Here is a 26,571-nt window from a genome sequence, read left to right as displayed (position 1 = left end):
CACAAGGCGTGTCGGATCTTAATTCCCCGACCAGGGATCGAACCCACGCCCCCTGTACTGGAAGCGTGGAGTCTTACCCACTGGACCACCAGGGAAGTCCCACCACCACGTGTTTCAAACCACAGTTTTGTGCTACAGTTAGAGGGGCCTGCCACTTGATCATTGAAAACCCTTGCATGAACTGAAGAAATGTTGGTTTGTAGAAGAGTGACTGAAAGATACTCCTACGAGGGGAAAAAAAGGCAGAATATCAGTGATGATGAAGAATTTGTTCATAAGAAAGCTATTTACTCTGTAATCTCTATTGAAAATGGAATTCCATGTTAGGGCAATGAGACTATATTTACTGCGTATATTTTTTGCCTTGAGAGACTTTCCCTTTTCCCAGTGTTAAAGTCCCGAATGTGCTTTGGTGCCACCCACTGGCCATAGGTGGAATTTAGTTTTGGGCTTAATTTTCTCCTAAGATAAGTCTCAAGCTTGTATTTTGTAATAGAGTGCCGTATATAAAACAAAAACCTTGCATATATGAGATTCTGTTTTTCTTATAACTCTACTATATGAAAAGAGCATGAGAGTGGTCTCAGACATGCCTTGCAACAAAGTTTTAATTAGAATGTAAATTGTTAAATTATACTGTACTTCCTGTGTCTGTATAATTTTCATAAAGTATTTTGTAAAAACCCTTAGAATAAATTATTATATGAGTTAATTGTCAAATTAATCTTAGTTCTTGTTTTAAATGAAATACTTTATGTTAAGAACCCTAAAATCTAAATTCCCTAGCAAGGCTAAAGAACTTTTGGGCTAATATTTCTCCAGAGTCTTTACTGCAACTCTGGGCATCATTTCCTCTAAATGGGAAGCTTCAGCTGTGTTATTAAGAGTAGAACTTTTATTTTTAAAAAGTAGTTGAGGGACTTCCCTGGTGGCGCAGTGGTTAAGAATCCACCTGCCAATGCAGGAGACTCGGGTTCGAGCCCTGGTCCGGGAAGATCCCACATGCCGTGGAGCAACTAAGCCCATGCACCACAACTGCTGAGCCTGTGCTCTACAGCCCGTGAGCCACAACTACTGAGCCCGCGAGCTACAACTACTGAGACCATGTGCCACAACTACTGAAGCCCACGTGCCTAGAGCCTGTGCTCCACAACAAGAGAAGCCACCGCAATGAGAAGCTCACGCACCACAATGAAAAGTAGCCCCTGCTCGCCGCAACTAGAGAAAAGCCTGCACACAGCAATGAAGACCCAACGCAGCCAAAAATTAAAAAAAAAAAAAAAAGTAGTTGAAAAGCTTTGAAGATACATTAACATTTATTCTTAAAGTTTTCCACAAAGACATTTTTGGGTCATTTGATACATAAAGCATTACTCCCCCTTAGAACCCCACTAGCTCACCATCTCAAAACAAGCCCTGATTTAATATAGGTTGGGGGAAGCCTGGGTGGTGAGGGGAGGGTGAGATCTTACAACAGGTATCTAACGAACGTCATTGAAAACATCTGGAGTGCTTGCCTCCTTTCCCCGAAACAGATGCTAGAACCTTCGACCCACTGGCCAGTAAGAGCAACTAACCTAAAACAACACCCTTCCCTCATTGTCTCTCAAGGTCTTTTAGGAGGGTGGTTAATCTAGCTGTATTTCCTCTTCCTGTTCTGGCTGCAGGGAGGGACAAGATGAGGTGAAAGGAGGCACATCTCCAAGATCGGCTGGAGCCATAGCAGAAGTGCAAATCCTGTTCCAGCTCCTGCCACTTCATAGTACAAGCTACTTTCTCAGCCCTTTTTTCAGTTACCTGCTCAGCCATCTGCCAGCATCCAGCCAGCTATGAAGCATGAATGAGATGAGTTCTGGTATCTCCCCATCTAGGACTAGGAATGCCCGCCTCCCCCATCCCCAGATCCCCAAAACACCAGAGGGGACAATAGAACCATCCTTGCATCTGCCCACAGAACTTCCAACTGCCTCGGGTCATCCAAGGGGATGTCGTGTCACATTGTTTTTCCGAAAAAATCTATAAAAGCTTTAATCTCACCTGGCTACAAGAGGAAGGCTAAATGGGATTTTCATGCATTATAAAGTGTAGGCAACCTGAATTCTTTGGTGAACTCAAGTTGACAGACTTTTCATCCAGTGGGATATTTAGGCGAAGTCCCTGCTGAAATCTTTTATTTTCTTAAACTGGAGGCATTTCCTTGAACTGCATGTTTTAGGGCTCTTTTTCTTTTTCCAGAAACCAAACCAGAAATAAGCCCAAAAGGGGGATTTATTGGAAATAAACTGTTAGCCCAGAGAATTAAGGAAGTACTACAGGAACTAGATTACTTTGGGGACTCGTGGGCTGGAACCAGGAACTCAGATACTGTCTCTCCTCTTCCTCAGGGACAGGCAGCTCCAGCATCACAAGCTCTCAGCTAAAGCACCTCTCTTTCCTGGATTCAGCTTGAGAGAGCTCTGGGAGAAACTGGCCAGGCTTGGGTCATGTCCCCACCTATTGGACCACTCACGGTAGCCAGGAATGGATAGGGTAAGACCTTATGCTTGGCCCTGCGTGGATTATGTGTCCGTCCTGTGGCCAGGGAGAGGTGATCCATTTTCAGAAGAATAGGGTATCATACACATGGGCACTGGAGAAATGAAGAGCTAGGTAGCCATGTAATTTGTTTCCCCCTTTGGTGAAAATGCTTCAAAATTCCATTATTTAAAAAATGAAATAATATTCCAAAGAGTCACTGCTGACTGTTTCCAGGGAGGCCGAAATTTCCCCAACCATCATGACTGCTGCAGCTTTTAAGTAGATGGTGAGGATCCTGGGAACTGCATAACCTGTTCACATGGCCTAGGAGCCCACCAAAGCATGATTACTGTTAGCCTAGGCTTATGTCCAGGGAACTTGCTTGGACTTCTTTGTACATCTCTCATCCATACTCACCATTTAAGTAAAAAGTCCCCGAACATCTGCCTTCTCTTGTACTCTTAGGCATTTGTACGTCTTCTCTCATTTAATTCTGACAATATTCTTGAAACATAGGCATTATTATCCACATTTTATAGTTGGCAGGGAACAAAGAAACTAAAGCACAGAGAGGTTAAGTTGTCCCAAGAAGAATTCTTGTCCCAAGAAGAATCCCCATTCTCCTTTGGGATGGCTCTCCTATTTCCTCTCCTGTCTCCACTCCCCCACAGGCTCATTCACTAATTTCACTAGTTTGTTTTACAAAACAAATGCTCCCACACATTTGATCCAATCACAGAACATTCCTTCCACTTCTTTGGCTGACTTGTTCCTAAAGAACTGGTTCTTCTTCAGCCTTACAAAAAGAAGACTCTCACTCTTCACATTCAACACCTCAGTCAGGATGTGGGATCAGATTTCAGATCGTTGTGCCCCTATTTTTATTCTTTGAGAAGAGTGATGTGTCCAATTGATCCATGATTATGTTAGCAGTTATCATACTGAATTGCTGTTTTTCTATTATTTGTCTCCATCATTAGATGGTAATTATCTTAAGAACTGGGACTGCAAACCTTGGACATAACAGTTTCTCAGTATGTGAATTGAACAAATGAATGATTAAGCAAATGAATGAATGATGAACTAAAGACCATGGGGTTCGGTATCAAAAAATCTGGGTTTGAATTCTGTCTCTATCACTTACTCTCTGAGTGACTTGGGACAACTTAACCTCTCTGTGCATTAGTTTCTTTGTTCCCTGCCAACTATAAAATGTGGATAATAATGCCTATGTTTCAAGAATATTGTCAGAATTAAATGAGAGAAGATGTACAAATGCCTAGTACTATGTAGGGCATATAGAAGAACTCTGTAAATAGCAGCTTTAAAAAGGAGATGTTAAAAGACTTAACAAAGACAAGTGGAGGGAACTCGTTGGTCACCACTAGGGAGAACATTGGCCAAGGCTCATGACTTGGACCTCTGGAATATACTGGATACCTTCAGGCTCAAAGGTAGGTGGGAAAATGGCATAACAAAGAAAACCATGCCAGAAAGGAGCCAAAAGTCATTATTACTAAACTGAAAGTTCTCTGAGAAGAGTGATATACCTAATTTATTAATGTATACTTAGCATCTAGCACCACACCATACGTTACAAATGTTTGTTGAATAAATCAGTGAATGAATACTGATTAGGATCTTTTGAGATTCTTAACCTTGACAAGTGATCTATGAATTTAATATTTAAAATAATTTTAATGTAGAAGAGATATATAAAATATTCCTAATGTAGAAAATGTATTTAATCAACAGATTTCATTGAGCATCCATTATGTGCAAGGGACTTAGGTACAAAGAGAGGGGAAAGCATCCATAAGCTCATCCTCAAGAAACAACTGCTATTAACATCTTGAGTATTTTTCCTCTTTTCTTTTCTTAGGAAACATATTCTGTGAATTCACTTTATTACATCAGACAACCATATATGATAATCAGCAAAAAAATTTTCAATGTATGTCTGACCCTTTTATTTAAATGAGGACTATTCTAATTTTCTAGTCACTTGCCTCAGTTTTTCAAGTTCCATTTCAGTATATGAAGCTTGAAATTTAAGGAAAAGTGAAGAAGAGATGTGAGGGGGAAATTAAAAGTAAGTTTCACTCACATTTTTAAATTCACTTTCATAAACCCTAAATAACCTATAATTTAAGTTATTAAAATTTTAGTTCAGGAAATTTTCCCAGCCTTTTGCTGGTGAAAGCTTTCCCTGATAGACAGATTCAGGATTTGGGAGAGGAGATCCTGATCTTTGAGACCAAAGCAAAAATCTCAAACTCTTCTTTCAGATCTATTTTGCTCCAAGTGAAACCTGAAGCATTTAAAAATCCATCCATGTATAATAACACCCCAGGCTTTTTCCTTATCATCATGACTTGAGAAATTAAGTCTGACCACAGACTTAACAGTGATTGCAGGAATAGCTAACTCTTTGCTCTGTGTTTAAGTTTTCACATCATTAAGATCATTCTAAATTTTAACTTTTTTATCTCGCTTTTTTCAATTATCTTTCAAACACAAGTATTTCCATGCCATTAAATTACCTATAAACATGATAACGTTTAATGTCTACATAATATTCTATTGTATGAAAATATCATAATTTTCTTTAAATTTTCTCTTTTTTGACATTTTGGTTTCCAACTTTTAGCCGTTATAAACCACACTTGGAGCAAAACTTTTTCTTTCAGAAAAAGGCCTTTCTTTCAACAAAGATCTCTCCCAGATGGACAATCATTAGTTCAAAAGGCATAAAGGTGCTTTAAGTTCTCAATACATCAATTGACTTTTACCATGGTATAAGAGAGCACCCATTTCACTATACCCTTACCAGGTATCTTAAATAATAATACCAGGTATCTTAAATACCAGGTATACCCTTACCAGGTATCTTAAATAATAATACCAGGTATCTTAAATACCAGGTATCTGGGTCATCTTAAAAGAAGGGGAAAATTTTTGACTAATTTGATAGATGAAATGATATCTAATGTTAACTTATATTTATTGGATCCCTGATAGGGTTCAATTCTTGGCCATTTCTGTCCCCTCATCTGTGAATTCAATTGTTTATTTCTCTTTTAAGATGTTAATGCTTTATTGATTTGTACAGGCTCTTTGTAAAAATATAAATCTGTTGTCTGTCATATTTATGGTGGATAGTTTTCTCTATTCGATTTTTGCCTTCAACATCCATTCAACACATATTTATCTGAGTCTCCCCAAGGCATTGGTCTAGTCATCAAGGATGAAACAGACACAGTTCCCGCCCCTAAGGATCTCAGAGTTTAACAGGGGAAGGCAGGGGAGTAAATGATGAGTGCAGTAAGGCTTTCAAATGCTCTGTTGGAAGTACAAATAGACTAGAGTGGCCGCACTAAAAGAGGTGAGTGGTCACGTCTACACTTACGGGCTAGGAGAGGCTTCACAGAGGAGGTGATTCTTATCTAAGTATAAAATGCTGAGTAAATTACTAGAGTGACAAGGGACAAAGTGGGAAAAAGCATTCCAGGCAGAGGGAACACCTACAGACAGGGCCTGCTAGGGAAACGTCAATAGCTGGTGTTAGGCTAGGGAATAAAACTAAAACGTCAGGCAGGTCCTGAGGAAGAAGGGGCTCCAGACCTCAGAGTCACATAGTTTTGTAAATTATATATAACTTTAGATGTTTAAGTCAAATTGAGTGTTACCTTATTCATCTCTTACATAACATTTAAGCTAAGAAAGTCCTTCCTGACCCAGAACTTTAATGCTTACCTTTGTTTTCCTCTAGTTTCCATTTTTAATACTTTGTTTTCATTTTAGTCTTTACATTTAACTGTTTAATCCATCTGGAATTGACTTTGGTGTGTATAAGGTAAGCCTCATTTGAATCTTTTTTCTGTTTTAATGTTTATCACATCTATATCGTCCATTAAGCTTTTCTCTGTAACCCTGTTGTGCCAGTGGGTAAAACAGGGAGTGCTGAATAGCTAATAAAATGTATTCCCGGTTGGGGACAATGCTTCGGGAAACAAAAGAAATTTCTCTGGGGTTTGCTCTTTCTCTGAGGTGTGTTAAACACTGCAGGTACAAACTCACAGCCATTTAGGATCACCGCTCTCAGAGTACTACTGCTACTTTGTATTTATAGATTGCAAATTTTTTAAGGAGCCAACACTTTCCACAGAGAGGACTTTATTCTCATGACCACTGAAGCCGGGAGAGGGAAGAGGAATATGTCACCACTGCTTGATTTGTTTACTCCCCCAAGAAATTATGTGGAGTCAGGCTTCTTCCCCTGATGCTGGCTGGAAATCAGGTGGGCTTGGCATCTCTGTACAGTACAGGCCAGACACTGGGCTGAGAGCTGTGACTGGTTAGATAGGCAAGTATAACCTGACCAGATTGGTTCTGGACTCACCGGAGTCCCCCTGTGGTTACTTCACAGCATTCTGAAGACCTGTCCACCAATCACAGGGCTCCTTACTGGGTGAAAAAACGACTGCTAGACATTGCCAGGAGTCCCTAGCAACACCGCGGCTTTTGAAATCTGGAGGGGGGAGGCAGTGCAGTCAGCCGATAGTAGAGGAGAGTGCTGATGCCTCAGGAAGAGACGGCTCTCAGGATGGACACCCCACCCTCTGAAGAACCCTTAGATAAGCAAAACAAAAATCTAGAAAACCAGGAAGAGGAGATGGAGTTTAAGGAACTGGATGGTCTGAGGGAAGCCTTGGCAAACCTCCGGGGACTGTCCGAAGAGGAGAAGAGTGAGAAGGCGAAGCTGTACTCCCGCATCCAGGAGCAGTCCCAGCTCATCTGCATCCTGAAGCGGAGGTCAGACGAGGCCCTGGAGCGCTGCCAGATCCTGGAGCTGCTCAACACAGAGCTGGAGGAGAAGAGGATGCAGGATGCTGAGAAGCTGAAGGCCAAGAGCGAGCAGGCCCAGAGGCTGGAGGAACGCTTTATGACCCTGGCAGCCAACCACGAGTTGATGATCCGCTTCAAGGACGAACACAAAAGTCAGAACATCAAGCTGAGAGAGGAGAATGAGAAGCTGAGGATGGAGAATGACCACCTCTTCAGCCAGGCGCTGAAGGACCAGGAGGCCAAAGTATTGCAGCTCACTGCCCGGAGTGAGGCCCTCACCAAGGAGCTGGAGTCTCTGAAACAGAGGAGCGCTCAGGAGGCCTGCCAGGCCCAGGCCCGAGAGAAGGAACTGCTGGAGCTGTTCCAGAGCCAGCAGGCCTGTGCCCACACCAAGGACACAGAGCAGCTGCGCAGCCAGCTGCAGAGCCTCAAGCAGCAGCACCAACAGGCCATGGAGCAGATGGCCAAGGCCGAGCAGGCACACAGCCAGCTGAACCGGGAGCTGCAGGCCAGGCTGCAGACCGTCACTTGTGAGAAAGACGAGCTGTTGCAGCTGTCCATGGAGAGGGGCAAGGCGCTTCAGAACAAGCAAGCAGAGATCCGCCAGCTTGAGGAGAAGTTGGAGACGGCCGATGTGGCCAGGAGGCGTGCGCTAGAGCGGTTCGAACAAGAGGCAGTGGCCGTGGACAGTAACTCGAGAGTCCGGGAACTCCAGCGCAGGGTAGATGGGATCCAGAAGGCCTACGATGAACTCAGGCTGCAGTCAGAAGCCTTCAAAAAGCACAGCCTGGATCTTTTAAGCAAGGAGAGAGAACTCAACGCCAAACTCCGCCATCTCTTTCCATAAGGAAGCTTCTGGTTCCTCTGGCCTCCAATTTAGAAATCAAGTATTTGTGCCTTGTGGCGAGAGTAAAGATGGGATTCCATTTATTCTACTTTTAAGTACAAGAGACCACTCAAAGAAAAACTACTTTACTATGACATTGTTGTTGCCATTGTCAGGATAACACTAATTTTCAGTCCTACCACCTAGAATACACGAGATTAACCAAATTTCTTTCTGTGCCTTTGAAATCTCCCCAAGTTTGCTATCAGTATCTCCACCTCCCCCATAACTCATTCATTCTCAACCTCAGGTATCTTCATGTGTCCTAAGTTTTAAAATTAGCAGCCATTGTGGACTTGAGTGAATCTTTTTTTTTTTTAATTTATTTATTTTTGGCTGTGTTGGGTCTTCATTGCTGCATACGGGCTTTCTCTAGCTGTGGTGAGCGGGGGCTACTCTTTGTTGCGGTGTGTGGGCTTCTCATTGCGATGGCTTCTCTTGTTGAAGAGCACGGGCTCTAGGCACGCAGGCTCGGTAGTTGTGGCTCGAGGGCTCTAGAGTGCAGTCTCAGTAGTTGTGGCACATGGGCTTAGTTGCTCCGCGGCATGTGGGATCTTCCCGGACCAGGGATTGAACCCATGTCTCCTGCATTGGCAGGCGGATTCTTAATCACTGCGCCGCCAGAGAAGTCCCTTTGAGTGAATCTTAAAAGTGCAATGGGATGTGTTACTGTGAAAAGAAAAAACTAGCATAATTAGCCCTTGTAGATAGGTAGGCTTGTAATCTCCCGTAGTTGAGACTGTAAGCTATAACAGTTAATAGCATATTAAGAGCATGGATAACTTGCAGAAAAGTGTCTGATTTTGCAACGGACCAAACAGTTGCTTGCTTCACCTGCTTTATGGCAGCATCCTTTCTATTTTATTTTAGTCGCACTAGCTCGGAGAACAAAAATTGAGCTCATTAAATTCTTTTCCAAAGTAGGCAGACTTTATTATAGTCAGTTAAATTCTTTTCCAAAGTAGGCAGACTTTATTATAGTCAGTTAAATTCTTTTCCAAAGTAGGCAAACTTTATTATAGTCAGTCTATATGAGCAATAAGATTCAAGTAAGTAAAATCAACCCATTTTAATTTCTCCTGCAAGCTTAGATCACATTCCATTTTCTTGGTTTTTCTCCTTAATAAAAACAGGATTTAGAGGTACAAGAAAGCAAATATCAGTAGTTTCATTTAATATTGCACAATATGCTAATAGACAAAAGTCCCCAGTTTGGGGTAATAGATCATAGCACACTGGATATGATACCTGTAGCAACACATAGTGATTGTTGTGTTTCTATTAACATATTTTCTTGCAACTCCTTTATAAAAAAACCCCATCTAAATGGAATGTATATATGTATACTTACATCATTTTTGTAGGAATACTTAAATGTGTAATGATAAAAACAGATAATAGTTATTATATTTATGCAAAGTTCTTAAAGAGGTAGATGTAAAACTACACTTTATGCTTCCTTATTTCCCTGTATTTAGTTGACATAGAAGCATTATTATGAATACTTCCCAAAATAGATTGCAGTGTAGTATTTTTCTCACCCATTTAGTGCCAAGAGCGCCAAGAGTTACGTAATGATTTGAATTTATTAAAAAATATTACTTGGTACCTTTTTAATAAACAATTTTAAGCATCACTTGCCTTACCTAAAGCAATTTTTAAAACCTATTTTCTCACAGTTCTATTAAGATTGTGGTATTAAATACAAATTCCAAGGATCCACCTTGCTGGCATGAAAGGACTATTTACTTCCTCTTACACATTACCAAGAATCAGAATATATAGGAGCTGATTAAGGTTACCCTTTACTGAGTCCATAGTATTTATCATTGTGCTGAAGCACTTTCAATGTATTGTTTTATTTAATCCTTAGCACCACTGAAGAAGCTAATAGTGTTCATTTCTGTTTCAAAGAAGAGGACACTGAGATTCAGTAATTTGCTCAAGGCCAGTTGGTCCCTGGGGAACTGGGATTTTGATGACAACATCACACTGAAAGATTTATTGACTGTCTACTGAGTACCAAGCTCTGGGGGTGGGCACTGAGAGTAAGCATGAAGAAGCATGTTTTCTGCCCTGGAAGAGCTCCCACACAGTCTAGCCCAGGGGCAAAAGAGCAGTAGAGAGGATTGCCCGGGATGACTAACACAGAAGTTGATATATAAGCTGGTTCTTAAATAACTAGTAGAATTTTATCAGGTGTTCAAAAGGGAGAAAGATTTCAGACAGCATCGTGTAGAAAGTCACAGAGGTTTTAAAGAATGTCCAGAATACTTGGAAATCATAAGTAGTTGGGAGGAGGTGCAGAGAAGCATCTCTGCAGATAGAAAGAAGCGAAGAGAGGCGGGAGGAGACTGGCAAGTGTACAAACAGGAGCCACAGACGAGCCCTCTTCCTCCTCCCATGCAGGTTCGGGCGGATTAGCGAAGAGACTGGTGCGCATGCGTGCCAGCATCTCTTCCCGCCCCCTCCTCCACCCACGCTGGCCCGTGCAAGCTCCGCCCAAACAGCTGTCGGGTGGGGTGGTGATCTCTCCCATTCAACTTTTGTGCCCAGCCTGCGAGGAGGAGGAAGGGGCTCCTGGGCAAAGACCAAGCGGGTCCTGAGGGCCATTTGAGCAGGGAATTCTAGGATCCTTGTACAGGAGTGTGGGCTAGTAGAGGACTTGCCACCTGGGCTCTTCATTAGGAGGGAAGGGTGCGTCTGGAAGAGCATGGGGGATGGGTAAGGTGCATGCTCCCTAAAACGTGGGCACAAAGAAAGGGTCTCAGTTGCCCGGGTCTAAGGACAATACTGTTCAGTCATGCTAAGGAGTTTGTGTTAGGTTGAACCATATAAAATTGCCACTTTGTAGGTTACAAATGATTAGATGTGGGCCATTTCATAATGCTCACTCTAATACCCTTTTGAAAGATATTGAAAAGAAAGTGGGTAATGAAAATAGAAGGTTAAAGATGGATGCCTAGAGAACAGCTGAGGAAAGGAGCCCACAACACAAAGGAAGAAAGTAAGAGTAATGTGAACCTATCATGTGTCAAGTGCTTTTCATGTCACCCTCATACCAACTCTTCAAGGGAGGTTCAGTTATCACTATTTTATAGATAAAAAATGAGACTCAGAGAGAGAGGGTGACTCGCCCAAAGCCAGCAAGTTTTGGGGTGGCAGGGGTGAGATTTGAACCCAAGCCCCTCTGGGAGGACCGGCTTCATGGACGTGCCACCTGCACGGGGACCCTGCACTTGGTTCTACTGCTGCTGCCTTGAGGTTCTTAATAATTGTGTGGCAAGGGGCTCCACATTTTCATTTTATGCTGGGCACAGCAAATTATGTAGCTGGACCTGCTTTCTGGCTCTAAAACCCATGCTTTTTCCCAGTATACAAACCACCTTCTAACCAGCCACAAAAGGGCAACGTTTTTTGTTTGTTTGTTTGTTTGCTTGGGTTTTTTTTCCCCCTCTGTGCTCCACAGCACTTTGTAATTCCACTCTCAGTGCTTATCTTGTATTTAATCTGTAACCCAGACCAGATTAGGGCATGGGCAACTAGATTAGTTATTGTGGTATGCTCATCTGTAAAGCCATGCTTATCATTGGAACAAACTGCCAAAATGTAAATCAGCCACCTCCAAATTACTGCCCTTGAGGAGAAATTTAAAAACAAAACAACAAAACTTTCTAAAGCAGACCTAGATCCCCGGTGAATTTGTCTGTGGCATCCACAAGCAGTAACCCTAAAATGAAAATCCATAGAACAGAGATTCTAAAACCAAATAACATGTGACTAGTGCTGTGTAGCTAAGTGTGATCTTTTGTGTCACCTACACTGTAAGCCCTTCAGTGTGCCTCTAAGGAACTTGTCTGGTTCAAAAAAAAATCAAAGAGAGCTAGAAAAGGAAGGAGAACTACAGGAAAAGTGAACTGACTGGCTGATGTTTTCACAACACTGTCTCCGTTTCATTTAGTGAAAATTAACTGAAGTTAATTTGTTTCTAATGAACAAAGTATTGATAGAAAATCTATTTCTCCCCAACTCCACTACATTGAAGTTAAACCTTTAAAGAACATTGTTTGAAGGAATACCTGCGCGGATGCTTGCTGTTCTATCCAGCCCTCATTGACTCAGGTACCTGTGGAGTAGCGGTGGCTGGGTCGGGGCAGGAATGATTCTCTGTTCCCCACTATGACAAGATGAAGAGAACTGGGCAGACATTTGAGATACTACCTCTTGGCACATGAATAAAGGAAAAAGGGCCACGACCCTAACTACTCTCCCCAAAGCTGACCAGATGACTTGTCTTCATTATCATTGGCCAAAATTGGGCCATATGCAAATACCCCAACCAAACATCTTCATGGGCAATGTTGCCACCATGACTGACTTGGACCAATCAGGATCTGCCTGGATCCTGGATAGGATAGGAATGAAGCCAATCTCTGTGGCATATAGTACATGGGGCTACCTGACAAAAGCAGGGCTTTGCCAGCGAGGATGAAGGGAGATGGATGTTGGGTGGGCCACCAACAGTGTCTGCTGTACCACATCTACTTAGATTGACAGGGCTTTATCAGGCAGGGAGTCTTTTTTTCTTTCAATCTCAGCCTCTTAAAAAAGTTGTTGGAATTTTGGGAGGTGGCCAAGAATGGACTTTTCTAATCATTTGTCCATCTCCTTAAGGACAAACTGGATATTTTCCAAACATTAAGAACATCTTATTAAATGTAAGGGCCTAGGGCTACTTGATGTTGTTCTTTTCAAACCTTCTGTTTATCCCATTTGGCAAAAACTAATCCAAGAAAAAAATTTCCCCTTGGACAGAACTCCCTGGTCATTCATTACACATTCAACTAACTACAATGCCCCTTCTCCAACCCCCTCACTCCTCAGTTCAACAAAGGGACTTATCCTAGCTATTTGTCAGACTCTCCCTATTTAATGCTTCTAATCCACTCTTATTTGCACTAGTGTAAAATAATCTTCCCTTTCATGTTTAAGATGATTCATTATGGAATTGTTTGGAATAGGAAAAGATTGGAAATACCCTACATACCGTCAGTATGGAAACAATTAAATAAACTGTGGGCCCTCCATACCTTGGAATACATTGCAAATGCAAAAAAAAAAAAAAAAGAAAAGAAAAGCAAGAAAAAGGAAGAAAGAAAAAGGAAGCTCTCTGTACACTGATAATAGAAATATCTCCAGGATATATGTAGGGGAAAAAAACAGGGTGCAGGGGCTTCCCTGGTGGTGCAGTGGTTAAGAATCCGCCTGCCAATGCAGGGGACACAGGTTCGAGCCCTGGTCCGGGAAGATCCCACATGCTGCAGAGCAACTAAGCCTGTGTGCCACAACTACTGAGCCTGCGCTCTAGAGCCCAAGAGCCTAGAGCCCGTGCTCCATAACAAGAGAAGCCACCGCAATGAGTAGCCCCTGCTTGCCACAACTAGAGAAAGCCTGCGCACAGCTCAAGGACCCAACGCAGTCAAAAATACATAAATTAAATAAATTAATTTATTAAAAAAAACAAACAGGGTGCAGAATATCTATCATATATTACTTTGTGTAAGGGGGAGAGAATGGGGGGGGATAAGAATGTAAACATATGTACTCCCATCTGTGTAAATAAATATTGGAAAAAAGAAATGCTAAAAAGAAAGTGTTTATTAGTGGCGTGGATGAGTGTGGGGACAGGGCTGGTAAAGGATGGGAGTGTGAAGGAAACTTCTCAACTTATCCCATTTTGTATCATTTGACTCTTGAACCATGTGAATATATCACCCCTTTAAAAATATAGTAAAATTGGGAATTCCCTGGCAGTCCAGTGGTTACAACCCTGTGCTTTCACTGCCGAGGGCCTGGGTTCAATCCCTGGTCGGGGAACTAAGATCCCACAAGGTGCACGGCACAGCTGCCCCCCCCCAAATATATATATATATATATGCACATGTATATTAAAATTAAAAACAAAAAATATCTTCTGCATAATTGCTTCCCAATAAGCTGTATTTCTGTGCAGATGACTCAAAAAGCCTACAGATTTTTCTTTCCCCAAGAACTGAGTAGACAAGACATATTTTCTATAGAGCCAAATATGGCCTGACAGATCTGGGTCAGGCCATTCAGCTGGAAGCTGCTGATTTCATTAATGTTCAGCCACATACGGCTAATGACAGTATCTTTTTCTACCCTAAGGAGTGCCTCCTATGATTCCTATTTCTCTCCTAAGTATAAAGATTTAAATGTATTAACTTTTCTCATGGGTTTTCACATGTCTGTGTGAGACCTAAATTTTAGATTTTGGAAAGCCTATTTTCTCATCTATTCAAGTTTTTAGGCTTTGGGTGTTGGTTTTTGGTTTTGCCCTAACAGACAAAAAAGATGTAGAGGTAGGGCAGGCCAAGCCATTCTGATATTCAATTTTAATTAATAACTAATCTATTTAATATATCTCATTAATGTAACAAATATTTATTGAGAGCCTATTATTGTCTCGGCACTATGTTAAATGCTGGGCACAACGTGAGCAACGCAGAGCCCTTATCCTCGCTGAATCTGCGTCCTAGTGGGTAAGAAGAAAATGCTAAAGGATAGGATGACATGGGAGTGCATAGCAGGGTTTCTTAACATAAGGTAGAAGAGGTTAGGGAAAGCTTTTCCTAGAAGTGGCATTTAAGTTAAAGCCTATATAATGTATAAGAATTGTCCAAGAGCAGAGAGGAGGAAAACATTAAAAAGAAGCTCAGAAGGCTTCATAGCACTTCCTGTTCTTGGTAAGAAAACTGCTTTCACAATAGCCACACCATCTAGGGCTGCGGAATAAGCACTCACGGTAGACTCTAACAAGAGACTCTGGCTAGATTAATCCAATTATGCTCACATCCATATTTATCTCCATCCCTATCAGAAATCTTAGCTCAATCCTCCCCATGCCCTATCCCCACTCAAATCCTTTCACTACGCCCTTTAGAAACCCAAATCTGTGATCAACAAACTAGTCAAGGTATTAGTGCAGTGAGTGAAGGGGAGCATTGGCATCAGACTGCCTTGTTTCAAATCATGTCACTTACTGGGTATCCTTAAATAAGATCTTACTGGGTGAAGAGGAAATCAGAGAGCTAAAGCTTTCAGTGAGTGAGCACTTATCCTACTTTTCCTATCCCCTGTATTTCACAGGGGAAATGGCCCATACGTGGTGAGATAAAGTTGCTTTTCACTGAAAAATCCCAGATAATAAAAGAATCCCAGGTAATAAAAGTAGTGAAATAATGTATTCAGGCACTGGTCATCATTAGATGAAACCATTAGGAGAAAGGTTAATGGAGAATTTTACTGTCACCATTTGAAGACATTGATCAATCTTAGCATCACTAAAAACAGGAAAGCTAGATGTTATATGCCTCCTGAGGTGACTCGCCATGAAGAGCAGCGCCTCCTTGGAAGTATTCCGGCAAAAAAGGTTGAACCTTAAGCTAACTAAGCCCTGAGAACTAACTTCCTGCTTACAGGAAATATGGGGATGAGGGGAAAGTAAAACAGTACAAGAAAGCAAACAGACAAATATAGAATAATGGGACATTGAACAGGACAACTGACCTGGCTTCTTCAGAAAATCAAATGGCATTGGTGAAAAGGGGTGGAGGAATGCTGTCTTAGATTAAAAGAGGTTTGAGAGATATAAGGAATGTATTAGAATTCTTTGGGTCCTTATTCAATCAAGCCATCTGTAGCTGGAAATTTTTGACACAATTGAATATTGACTGGGGTTAGATGATACCAAGAAATTCATAATAATTTGACTAGTTGCAATCATGACATTGTGGTTACAGAAATAATGACCTTATTGTGAAAAATGTATAGTGATGTGTGTAGGGATAAAATGGCATATGTCAAGGATTTTTATTTTACAATATTTCAGGGGGAAAAAAAGGCAGGGGGATGAAGCAAGTGTGGCAAAATTTTAATAATTCTTAAATTTGGAGGAGCATACAAGGGATTCAGCATACTTTTTTCTCTAGCTCTGTATGATTGCAGATTTTCAATATTTAAAAAATTAAAGTTAATAAAGAGCTCAGGTTTGTGAAGGAGAGAGGAAGAGAAATTATTTGAAACTGGCAATGGGAAGCAAGAGCAGCTCAGCCAAGGTCTGGCTCTGGGGTGCCTGGGGTGAGAGATAAGACAATTTCCCACCTGAGAAGTGGAGTCCTTCCCAACAGAACACGAAAAGCTCTGCTCCTACCCTTCCAAATCTCTAATGCCCAAACTTCCTCTACACCTGCTCTCCCTTTCCCCACCAGAGCAGCAAATCTCAACTTCAGGGGCTGCAACTGTGGGGCTTGATTAGTTGGGAGGCATACCAGTAATTTGTTACTATTTTAGTTGGTTACAAATGTTGGTCATTTTAAAATAAAATAAATCAGATTCCAGATTAGTCCACAATACTATAATTCTCATTCATTTACATTCAGAAATGGTTTTTTGAGAGGAAAGGAATGGAAATACAGCTAGCACACTGAGAATTGAACATAATCCATGCAAATATGTAGCACTTGTAAACATAATCCTATAGTACCCTAGACAATGTCAATCTTTTGAGTCTTTAATGTTCATCCAATCATAAAAATCCTCTCGTGGTCTTAGTTCCTACCTTTTACAGATTATACTTCATGAGTGCATAGGCAAACTATATTAAAATGAGCACTCCGGCCTCTGTAGCACTCTTATCCTTCTGCTGTATCTATTCAGCAAAATCCCAACCCTGATTCAGCTGCATTCCCTACCATCTCTACACCAACTCTCTGTTATAGGAAAGCCAATAAATGTATGTATTGGTGATGAAGTACCATAAAGTCATGGTCTTTGTGAAGGATTTGATAGATTGGTACTCATAATGTATTTCAGTCCCTCTTTTAATGTGGGTGGTTTTTTTTTTGAATTTTTGAATCTTATTTTATTTATTTTTTATACAGCAGGTTCTTATTAGTTATCCATTTTTTTAATACATATTAGTGTATATATGTCAATCCCAATCTCCCAATTCATCATTTTTATTTATTTATTTATTTTTTATTTTTATAAATTTATTTATTTATTTTTGGCTGTGTTGGGTCTTCGTTTCTGTGCGAGGGCTTTCTCTAGTTACGGCGAGCGGGAGCCACTCTTCATCGCGGTGCGCGGGCCTCTCACTGTCGCGGCCTCTCTTGTTGCGGAGCACAGGCTCCAGACGCGCAGGCTCAGTAGTTGTGGCTCACGGGCCCAGTCGCTCTGCGGCATGTGGGATCTTCCCAGACCAGGGCTCGAACCCGTGTCCCCTGCATTAGCAGGCAGATTCTCAGACACTGCGCCACCAGGGAAGCCTCCCAATTCATCATTTTTAATGTGCTTTCCTGTATGGCACAAATGGAAAAACTAAAACAAAAGAAACACAAAACCAAATTATATTTGCCAGACACCTCTGCAGTTATATTTGGAAGATGCAAATGAGGCAGGGATCCTTTCCCTCTGCTTTGGCTGTTTTTGCTGCCAAGCACATTCTTGAAGACATTGGGTTTTCATCCTAGTATTCATTCACTAGTTCTATCTATCTATCTATCTATCAATCATCTATCAATTATAGGTGATTTACAATATTATATTAGTTTCAGATGTACAGCATAGTGATTCAATATTTTTACAGATTTTACTCCATTTAAAGTTATTACAAAATAATGGCTGTAATTCCCTGTGCTGTACAATATATCCTTGCTGCTTATCTATTTAATACATAGTAGTTTGTATCTCTTAATCCCATACCTCTATCTTGCCCCTTGCCCCTTCCCTCTCCCTACTGGTAACAACTAGTTTGTTAACTGTATCTGTAAGTCTGTTTCTGTTATGTTATATACATTAGTTTGGTTTACTTTTTTAGATTCCACATATAATTGATAACATACAGTATTTTTCTTTCTCTGACTTATTTCACTAAGCATAATACTCTCTAGGTCCATCCACATTGTTGCAAATGGCAGAATTTCATTCTTTTTATGGCTGAGTAATATACCAGCCATAAATATGTATATATTATATATCCATTCGTATATATATATGTATATAGCCATTCATCTGTTGATGGACACTTAGGTTGCTACCATATCTTGCCTGTCATAAATAATGCTGCTATGAACAATGGGGTGCATGTATCTTTTCGAATTAGTCCTTCCTTTCTTCCTTTCTTTCTTTCTTTTTTTTTTTTTTTTGCGGTATGTGGGCCTCTCACTGTTGTGGCCTCTCCCGTTGCGGAGCACAGGCTCCGAACGCGCAGGCCCAGCAGCCATGGCTCACAGGCCCAGCCGCTCCGCGGCACGTGGGATCCTTCCGGGCCGGGGCACGAACCTGTGTCCCCTGCATCGGCAGGCGGACTCCCAACCACTGCGCCACCAGGGAAGCCCCCTTTCTTTCTTTTGATGCTTCCCCCAGGAGCAACCTGTCAGCCACCTTGGAAGTGGATCCTCTAGTTTTAGCCAAGCCTTCAGATGACTCCAGCCCAGGCCAAAATCTGGCTGAATTCCATGAGAATTCCAGAGCTAAGCTGTATAGCCAAGGCACTTACAGATTTCTGACTGATAGAAACCGCCAGAGATAACAAATGTTTATTGTTATTTTAAGCTGCAACAATAAGCACATGTTTATTGTTGTTTTATTGCTGTTTTTAGGTTTGGGGTAACTTTTTAGGCAGCAATAGATAATTAATACAACAGGTTGAGAGTTTTGGCAGCAGCAGTGCTCTTGAAGCTAACATTCCAGCTTTCTATTTATAACTTTCCCAACTGGGGCAGAGATAGCAGTGACCTATCAGGCCTGTTTGGCCACACTGTACTGAGAGGCATTCTTGATCACCCAGCCTAATGCCCACTCCTCCAGTCCTTCCAATTACTTTGTAAACACCTTCTCTGTATTACATCTTTTTCTGCTTAAAATAGCTGAATTGGTTTCTGTTACCTGCAACTGAGCTTAACCAAATAAAAATACCCATCTCAAAGCAACAACTAAACAGTAGAGGCATTCCTGCTAAAGTCAGGAATAAGACAAGTAAGTTGGTTATTAACAGCATTATTTGATATCGATCTGGAAATGCTGTTTCATTATAAGTCAAGATAACGAAATAAGTATTGCAAAGAAGGAGCCAAAATTGTCATTATATATAATAAGGTGATATAATTGTCTACCATGGAAATTTGAATGAATAAGCTAAAAATAAAAACTATTAAGAAAGTTGAGTGGGTAAGTCAGTTAAAAATTTAACAAAAAAACAATAGCTTTCCTATGTAGCAACAATAACCATTTAGAAAATATAAAAGAAGACATAATTTAGTCCAGTAGGAAAAAAATGCATAAAGTCACTGGGAAAAATAAATTCATAAATTTAATGCAATTTTCATGAAAATTCCAGCTTTTTTTTGAACTTGGAAAATTTTATAAAGTTATCTGGAAGAATAAACATTCAAATAGAGATTAAAAATTCTAAGAAAGTAAGACTAACCAAAAAGGACTTGTCCTATGACATATTAAAATATATTATAAAATTGCATAAAAGTGTAGTGATTTTGCTTCCAGAATGGTTAGACTGATCAATGAAATAGAAGAAAAAGGCCAGAAAGAGATTCAACTTTATGTAAGAATTTAATATCTGGTATACATGTTGGGAAATCAGTGTGGCAAGTATGAATTGTTCAATAAATTATATTGTGGCAAATAACTTTTTGAAAAAATTATATTCCTATGTCACATTTTATACTAGAATAAATTCCATTTGGAGCTAAATGAAATAATCACTTGTTAAAAACTCTTAGTAAATTATAAATAGAAGTAATTAAAGAAGTTCTAAAACATATAGGTAAATATCAGTATTATTTAGGCTAATAAAGCCTTTTTAGGCTTAACATCAAAGCCAGAAACCAGGAAGAAAATTTTGATAGATTGACCATTTAAAAATTATAGCAAAACAAGAAGTTTTTACCCCTTTCCTCCCCCAGTAAGTGATCAACTGGGGGAAAAATTGTAAAATATATAAGAGACAAAGGTATGTTTTCCTTATAATGCAAAGAGTTCATATAAATCAAGAAGGAAAAAGACAGATATTTTCCCTGAAAAACATTTTCTCCTACCTCAGAGAAAAATGGGCTAAGGAGGTAAAAAGGCTATTCACATTAGAAATCAATTGGTCATGTGAAAAACATTCAACCTTCTAATAATCAAAGAAATGCACATTCACAAAAAAGGATATCACTTTTAATTTTCGGATAGGCACATTCTAAAAAGAACAAATCCACTCTCATGAGTGCATAGGAACTACATACTGTGACCACCACTGGGGAGAGATACCTTCCCATATGTAATAAGGGCCTATATATAAAAACTTAGCCAGGGGCTTCCCTGGTGGCGCAGTGGTTGAGGGTCCGCCTGCTGATGAAAGGGACACGGGTTCGTGCCCCAGTCCGGGAAGATCCCACATGCCGCGGAGCGGCTGGGCCCCTGAGCCATGGCCGCTGAGCCTGTGCGTCTGGAGCCTGTGCGCCACAACAGTGAGAGGCCCGCGTACCGCAAAAAAAATAAAAATAAAAATAAGCATGTGGACCTATATTGAGTTGTATGAAAGATGTCCACAAAGTATTCATACCAAAAGAGTAGAGTTCAAAGAACTAAAATAAACAATGTGTTGTTCTATGTCTGTACATAGAAAAACTCTATTATACACCAAAATTTTAATAACAGCTATTTTGAGGTAGATTATGGGTAATATCCTTCTACTTATTTGTACAGTTCTGCACTATCTGAATCTTTTGCAATGATCATTATAACCAGAAAAAAGAAAAACCAACTCTGAAGAAGGAGAGAATGAGAAGAATGAGGAGAAGAAAAGGGAGGAACGGTGAAAGGGAGGGAAAGGCATTTTCTGGGAGTTTTACCCTTGCTTCAGTTGCTTTTTTTGTCTTCTGAGGCTACGTTGTAAAAACTTCCTTCTCTTTCAGTTTCCTACTTTCCTCTTAATCCAATTGGAGAGGCTCTTAAACAATGTATATTTAATCCAAAATCTTGTAATTTAGGGAAAAAATGATAAATCAATCCATGATCTTGATTTTGCCCAAGGAGAAAATGCAGTTCGATGGGATTACCAGCCACACAAAACACCTGTAGATCAAAATATGCCAGAATATTTATTATCTCAAACTGTTTGCTGTTCTACTTTAGCAAAACCTTTCCTAATGGGAAGGTTAAGAAGGACATGGAGGCCACTTATTTCTTCTTCTAGATACCATATGTAATGCTTATTTGTGCCCCTTGAAGAATTGTTTTCATTTGGTTGAGCTTTGTGTAATGCCTTCAGCTAAAAGTTGGAGACCTTCTTCATTCATTCATTCAACAAATATTTATCGAAGCCTCTCCTGTGCCAGGTGCTGTTCTGGAAAATTGGAACCTATCAGTGTCTAGCTTTCCTGGAACTTGCTTTCTATCGTTCTAAGAAACAGCCATATAAAGGTAGCTATTGGTGAGGCTATCTGTTACTTTATTCAGTATCCCATAGAGAAGTTTCTTTAAGACATGAGAACTGGAAAAGTAGTTGAGGAATTCATGTATACTTTACTCATAAGCAAATAAAGGAAAGTTTATTTGTTTGGGTTACCAGGAAGCTTAGTCTATTGTTAGCTCAACTTGAGGAATTGTGTAAGATTTTATGTCCATCCTATTATAATACAAACTTTTCCTCCTTTCAGAACTCCTTATCTTCCTATTTCATCTGTATTTTCACTGGCCTTGCTCTGTAAAAATTTGAGTTGTTTCACTATATTCTAATGTATTTGTGAACTGCTTCAAATTTGAAATACCTTGTGGGACTAGAGGAACAAAATAACACCATGAGGAAACAGACAAATCCAGAATGTGGTGCATTTTTCAAGACAACTGACCTTGTCTCTTCAGAAAGCCAATATTAAGAAAAACTAAAACGTGGAAGGGACTATTCTAGTTTGACAAATGGGGGAAAAAACAATCGAATGCAATAAGTGAGCCGTGATTGGATCCTGGTTCAAAAGAACATATCTGCTATAAAAGATGATTTTTGAGGAAAGCTGAGCAAATTTGAATATGGTATGGGTAATAGATATTAGCAAGATTGTTAATTTTCTCAAGACCTGATAATAGTATTATGACTATGAAATAGAATGTTCTTATTTTTAGAGGTGCATACTGCAGCATGTTTGGGTGGTGTGTCTTGGGATGATTCTGCAAAAAAAAAAATGTTTTACAAACACTTATATACAGATAAAGCATATATGGCAAAATGTTAATTGTTGAGTCTGGGTATTGGGTACTATTGTTGAATTAGAGTGGATACTGTAATATTCTTTCACATATTCTGTATATTTGGAAATTTTTATAATAAAAACTTGGAAAAATTAAATTACATATGAATGACTTATTCACCTCTTTTTTCTTCTAGTACTCTATAAGTGTTTGAGTGAAAAGATCTTGTGATATAGCGAAAGGGGAAAGGAGCAATTCCAAGAAGAATCTGATCAGCAGTCTTAAGTTCCAGGATAACGAAGATTATTCAGAAATTAGGTATCTAAAAGATCAATTCTGAGCGATACTGGCTTCACTGGAGGTAGAAGCTAGAATACAGAGTATTGAGAAGTGAGGGCCGACCACTTTTTCAATAATTCCCAGGTTTGTTGTTATTTTTGCCGCTGTTACTATGACATCACCGGAGATCTGGAGCTACTCCAGCTCCAGACCTCATTCGAACTCTCGCGATACTAGAGCCCGGTGGAGCGCGAAATGCGGTGGGAGGGGCTGGAACGAGATCGACTGACTTCCGGCCAGGCCGTTGTCTGGGTGGCGCGGTCGAGTCATCGTTGGGCCTCGCCGCTTCCATCTCTCTTCCCTCCACCGCCCCCCCCCCCGCCCCGGCGCGGGGGGTCGACCAGCCAAGTGGGGCGGGAGGCGACTCGGACCTTCCTCTTCATTTCGTTCTGGCCTGTTGCCCGGGTACCCGCTCTGGGTCCTTGGGACCAGCGAGGCCCGGTCTGAGGGGCCGGGGCCTACGTGGGCCCGCCGTCGGGCCCCATGAGGCATAGCCTGACCAAACTGCTGGCGGCCTCGGGCAGCGACTCCCCAACCCGCAGCGAGAGCCCGGCGCCGGTCGCGACCTGCTCGCTGCCCCCGGACTTGTCCCGGGCGGCAGCGGAGGACGAGGGGACGGCGGCGGCCGGGTCTCCCGGCCGCAAACAGCCGCGCGGCGACGAGGGCGAGTCGGACGCCGGGAGGGGGGGCCGCGGCATCGTGGCCGCGCGCGCGCCCTCGCCCGAGGAGATGGAGGAGGAGGCTATCGCCAGCGTCCCCGGGGAGGAGACGGAGGACATGGACTTTCTGTCCGGCCTGGAACTGGCGGATCTGCTGGACCCCCGGCAACCAGACTGGCATCTGGAGCCCGGGCTCAACTCGCCCGGGCCTCTCTCCTCGTCCGGCGGAGGCTCGGATAGCGGCGGCCTGTGGAGAGGGGACGACGACGACGAGGCCGCGGCTGCCGAGATGCAGCGCTTTTCTGACCTGCTGCAGAGGCTGTTAAACGGCATCGGAGGCTGCAGCAGCGGCAGTGACAGTGGCGGCGGCGAAAAGAGGCGGAGAAAGTCCCCGGGAGGAGGCGGCGGCAGCAGCGGCAACGACAACAACCAGGCGGCGACAAAGAGTCCCCGGAAGGCGGCGGCGGCTGCTGCCCGTCTCAATCGGCTGAAGAAGAAGGAGTACGTGATGGGGCTGGAGAGTCGAGTACGGGGTCTGGCAGCCGAGAACCAGGAGCTGCGGGCCGAGAATCGGGAGCTGGGAAAGCGCGTACAAGCATTGCAGGAGGAGAGTCGCTACCTACGGGCCGTCTTAGCCAACGAGACCGGACTGGCTCGCTTGCTGAGCCGGCTGAGCGGCGTGGGACTGCGGCTGACCACCTCGCTCTTCAGAGACTCGCCCGCCGGTGACCATGACTACGCTCTGCCCGTGGGAAAGCAGCAGCAGGACCTGCTGGAAGAGGACGACTCAGCCGGAGGAGTGTGTCTTCATGTGGACAAGGATAAGGTGTCGGTGGAGTTCTGCTCGGCGTGCGCCCGGAAGGCGTCGTCTTCTCTTAAAATGTAGGGTCAAGTAATCTGCTCTTTATCCGCGTTTACCCCTTTCAACTCCCTTACACCATGTAAAACACCTTAGTGGGACATCTTCACTGGACACATTTCAGAGGAGGAAAAAAAAGTAATATTGAATCTTTAAGTGTTTAGCTAAAAGCATGAATGTGACACTGTAACCAACTCCTAATGATAACATGTCACTATTAAATCTCTCTGACAGTTTCTTTTTTAGGTGATTTCCTTCCTGCCAGGCTCCGTTGTAGGGGTTACAGAACAGTCGTTCCCGCCTCACAACCTGGTAAGGATCCATCTCTTCACGTAACGCTCATGCTCTGCTGCTTAGTCTACTTTAATGGGCAACATCTCAATTTGTGTGTGTGTGTGTGATTTTTTTTTTCTTTTGTTTTTTGGAAGGTGGGAGGGGAATCTAATTTGGGCCCTGTCCACCCTGGAAACAGACTTGTGCTGGTCAATATTGTATTCAAGTTGCTTCTTCTGGTTGAAATAGCTGTTAATGTGTCCCCTTGTTCAGACTTGCGTGTACCTAGCTCTTCTGTCCCCAGTGTGGACATGGCCTTGGATGACATCGGTTCCAACTGTACACTGAAAGCTGCTAATAGAGATACAGTTTGGAGAAAGTGACACAGGTGAAGTTGAATGGAAGTTCCGAGTTGTACAAGGTGCAAATTGGAATTCCAATTTTAGAGCAACTTTTCAGAGGTTGACAATAAGTACTTGGGGCAAACACAAATGTGATAGTTATTTTGTGGAGATGACAGAAATCTCTTAAATATTCAAGAATGCCTTTTAGTTTTCATAGATCTAGATATACAATCTATTCAGATTAATAGATTTTTATATCTCACCATTAGAGAAGTTGGAAATTAACATGCATATCAGACTCCTGTGTTAGTTACTTAATGGAAGAATAAGAATGGTTAATGAAATGTTTCTTTGAGGACCAGCACAGTGATTTACCCTATCACTGAGTATGAATAAATTGTTGAACACCTTTATTTTTGTTGTATTAAAATTTTAGGTTAAATTTATGTATGATTAGATATTGAAGGTTATGAAATGTGAATGAAAACGTGTAAAGTGAGGCTTCACAAAGAATCTTATTCTCCATATTTTAAGGGTATTTGTCCTATTTAAAAGTAAGTTTTAAAATTGAGTGACTTAATGACACGATTGACACTTTTTCCAAAGTTGGGACATAGTCTTCCTTTGAAGTACTCTATTATCTATTGTCCAGTTGTATAGATTTGAGTCACAGTGTCTTTCAGTGTAAGAGACATTAAGAAATTCTTTGTGAAACATCACTGTTTGATAAAGTATATACGTATTTAGCATCCTTGTTTTTCTTTGTGCTAAAGTGGATACAGCTGTTGGGGCAGAAGAGACGGGACCAGCTGCTGGCCACATTTCCTGCTTTATTTTAAAAGGTAGTATAAGAAATGAGGAAAAAGAGGTAATATCAGGGCTTCTGCTTTTATTTTAAAATGTTCATAATTAAAAAGTATTTTCCAGCAGTCCAAAGATGTAAGTTATCTTACATATAAAATGTTTTATTTTGTTGTTATTTGGTTATGAAAATGGAACTTGTTCTTGCAGAACTGTAAATGTTTTGTTGCTAGATAATACACTTTTGAGACCTAACTTGGTCTCTGGTTTCCAGTGCATTACAGCATATTTTGTAAAATCATCTACTGCACTTGAGCATGAATGGATAGTAGCCAAACTCACAACCTGGAGTGATGAACCTGCTTATACCTAAGTGCAGGAGCAAGCCCCTCACAATGCAGCTGCATGGATTTTTAGTGCCTACTGAATTATATATATAAATATATATAAAAACCAAAAGTAGTTGGAAAAGTTATTTGAAATGACTAATTTGTGCTATCTTTATGGAATATGTTAATGTAGCTTTTTGAAACAGAAGCCTTGAATTGAAAGTTAATTAATACTTGAACATTTTGTATATATTTCTTTGTATATAATTTTGTGCAGTACCAATGACAAAAATATGATGTCATAATAAAACCAGGTTTGTTGATCTTTCAGTCATGGGCTCAAATAATTTATTCATCTCTAACATGACATTAGAAAATAACGGATGAAAATAGGAAAAATGTTTGTTGTTAATGCTGTGGGTCTTAAAAGGTTCTGGAAGCA

At 41.3% G+C, this 26,571-nt stretch overlaps 2 protein-coding genes across 7 annotated transcripts; both read left to right on the top strand.

Moving 5' to 3' along the window:
- The first annotated feature begins 29 nt into the window (after positions 1-29).
- Positions 30-20,691, top strand: CCDC89 (coiled-coil domain containing 89). Its single transcript, XM_089914176.1, has one exon. The coding sequence runs from the start codon at positions 7,097-7,099 to the stop codon at positions 8,210-8,212; it is 1,116 nt and encodes a 371-aa protein (XP_089770302.1). The 5' UTR covers positions 30-7,096; the 3' UTR covers positions 8,213-20,691.
- Positions 20,692-23,101: 2,410 nt separating this feature from the next.
- On the top strand, positions 23,102-26,459 carry CREBZF (CREB/ATF bZIP transcription factor). Of its 6 annotated transcripts, none has more exons than XM_089914177.1 (3): positions 23,102-24,405; positions 24,617-24,694; positions 24,929-26,459. In XM_089914177.1, the coding sequence occupies exons 1-2, from the start codon at positions 23,348-23,350 to the stop codon at positions 24,630-24,632; spliced, it is 1,074 nt and encodes a 357-aa protein (XP_089770303.1). In that variant the 5' UTR covers positions 23,102-23,347; the 3' UTR covers positions 24,633-24,694; positions 24,929-26,459. The 6 variants fall into 6 exon arrangements, with proteins under 6 accessions (XP_089770303.1, XP_022449706.1, XP_022449704.1 ...); XM_022593998.2 differs by having other exon boundaries at positions 24,617-25,043; positions 25,773-26,459; XM_022593996.2 differs by having other exon boundaries at positions 23,103-24,405; positions 25,773-26,459.
- Positions 26,460-26,571: the final 112 nt, after the last annotated feature.

Source organism: Delphinapterus leucas, chromosome 7 (assembly GCF_059928025.1).
Source record: "Delphinapterus leucas isolate spDelLeu-1000000601 "Yukka" chromosome 7, BTC_Dleu_Yukka2, whole genome shotgun sequence".
NCBI lineage: Eukaryota > Metazoa > Chordata > Mammalia > Artiodactyla > Monodontidae > Delphinapterus > Delphinapterus leucas.
This window is presented reverse-complemented; position numbering and strand designations above follow the sequence as displayed.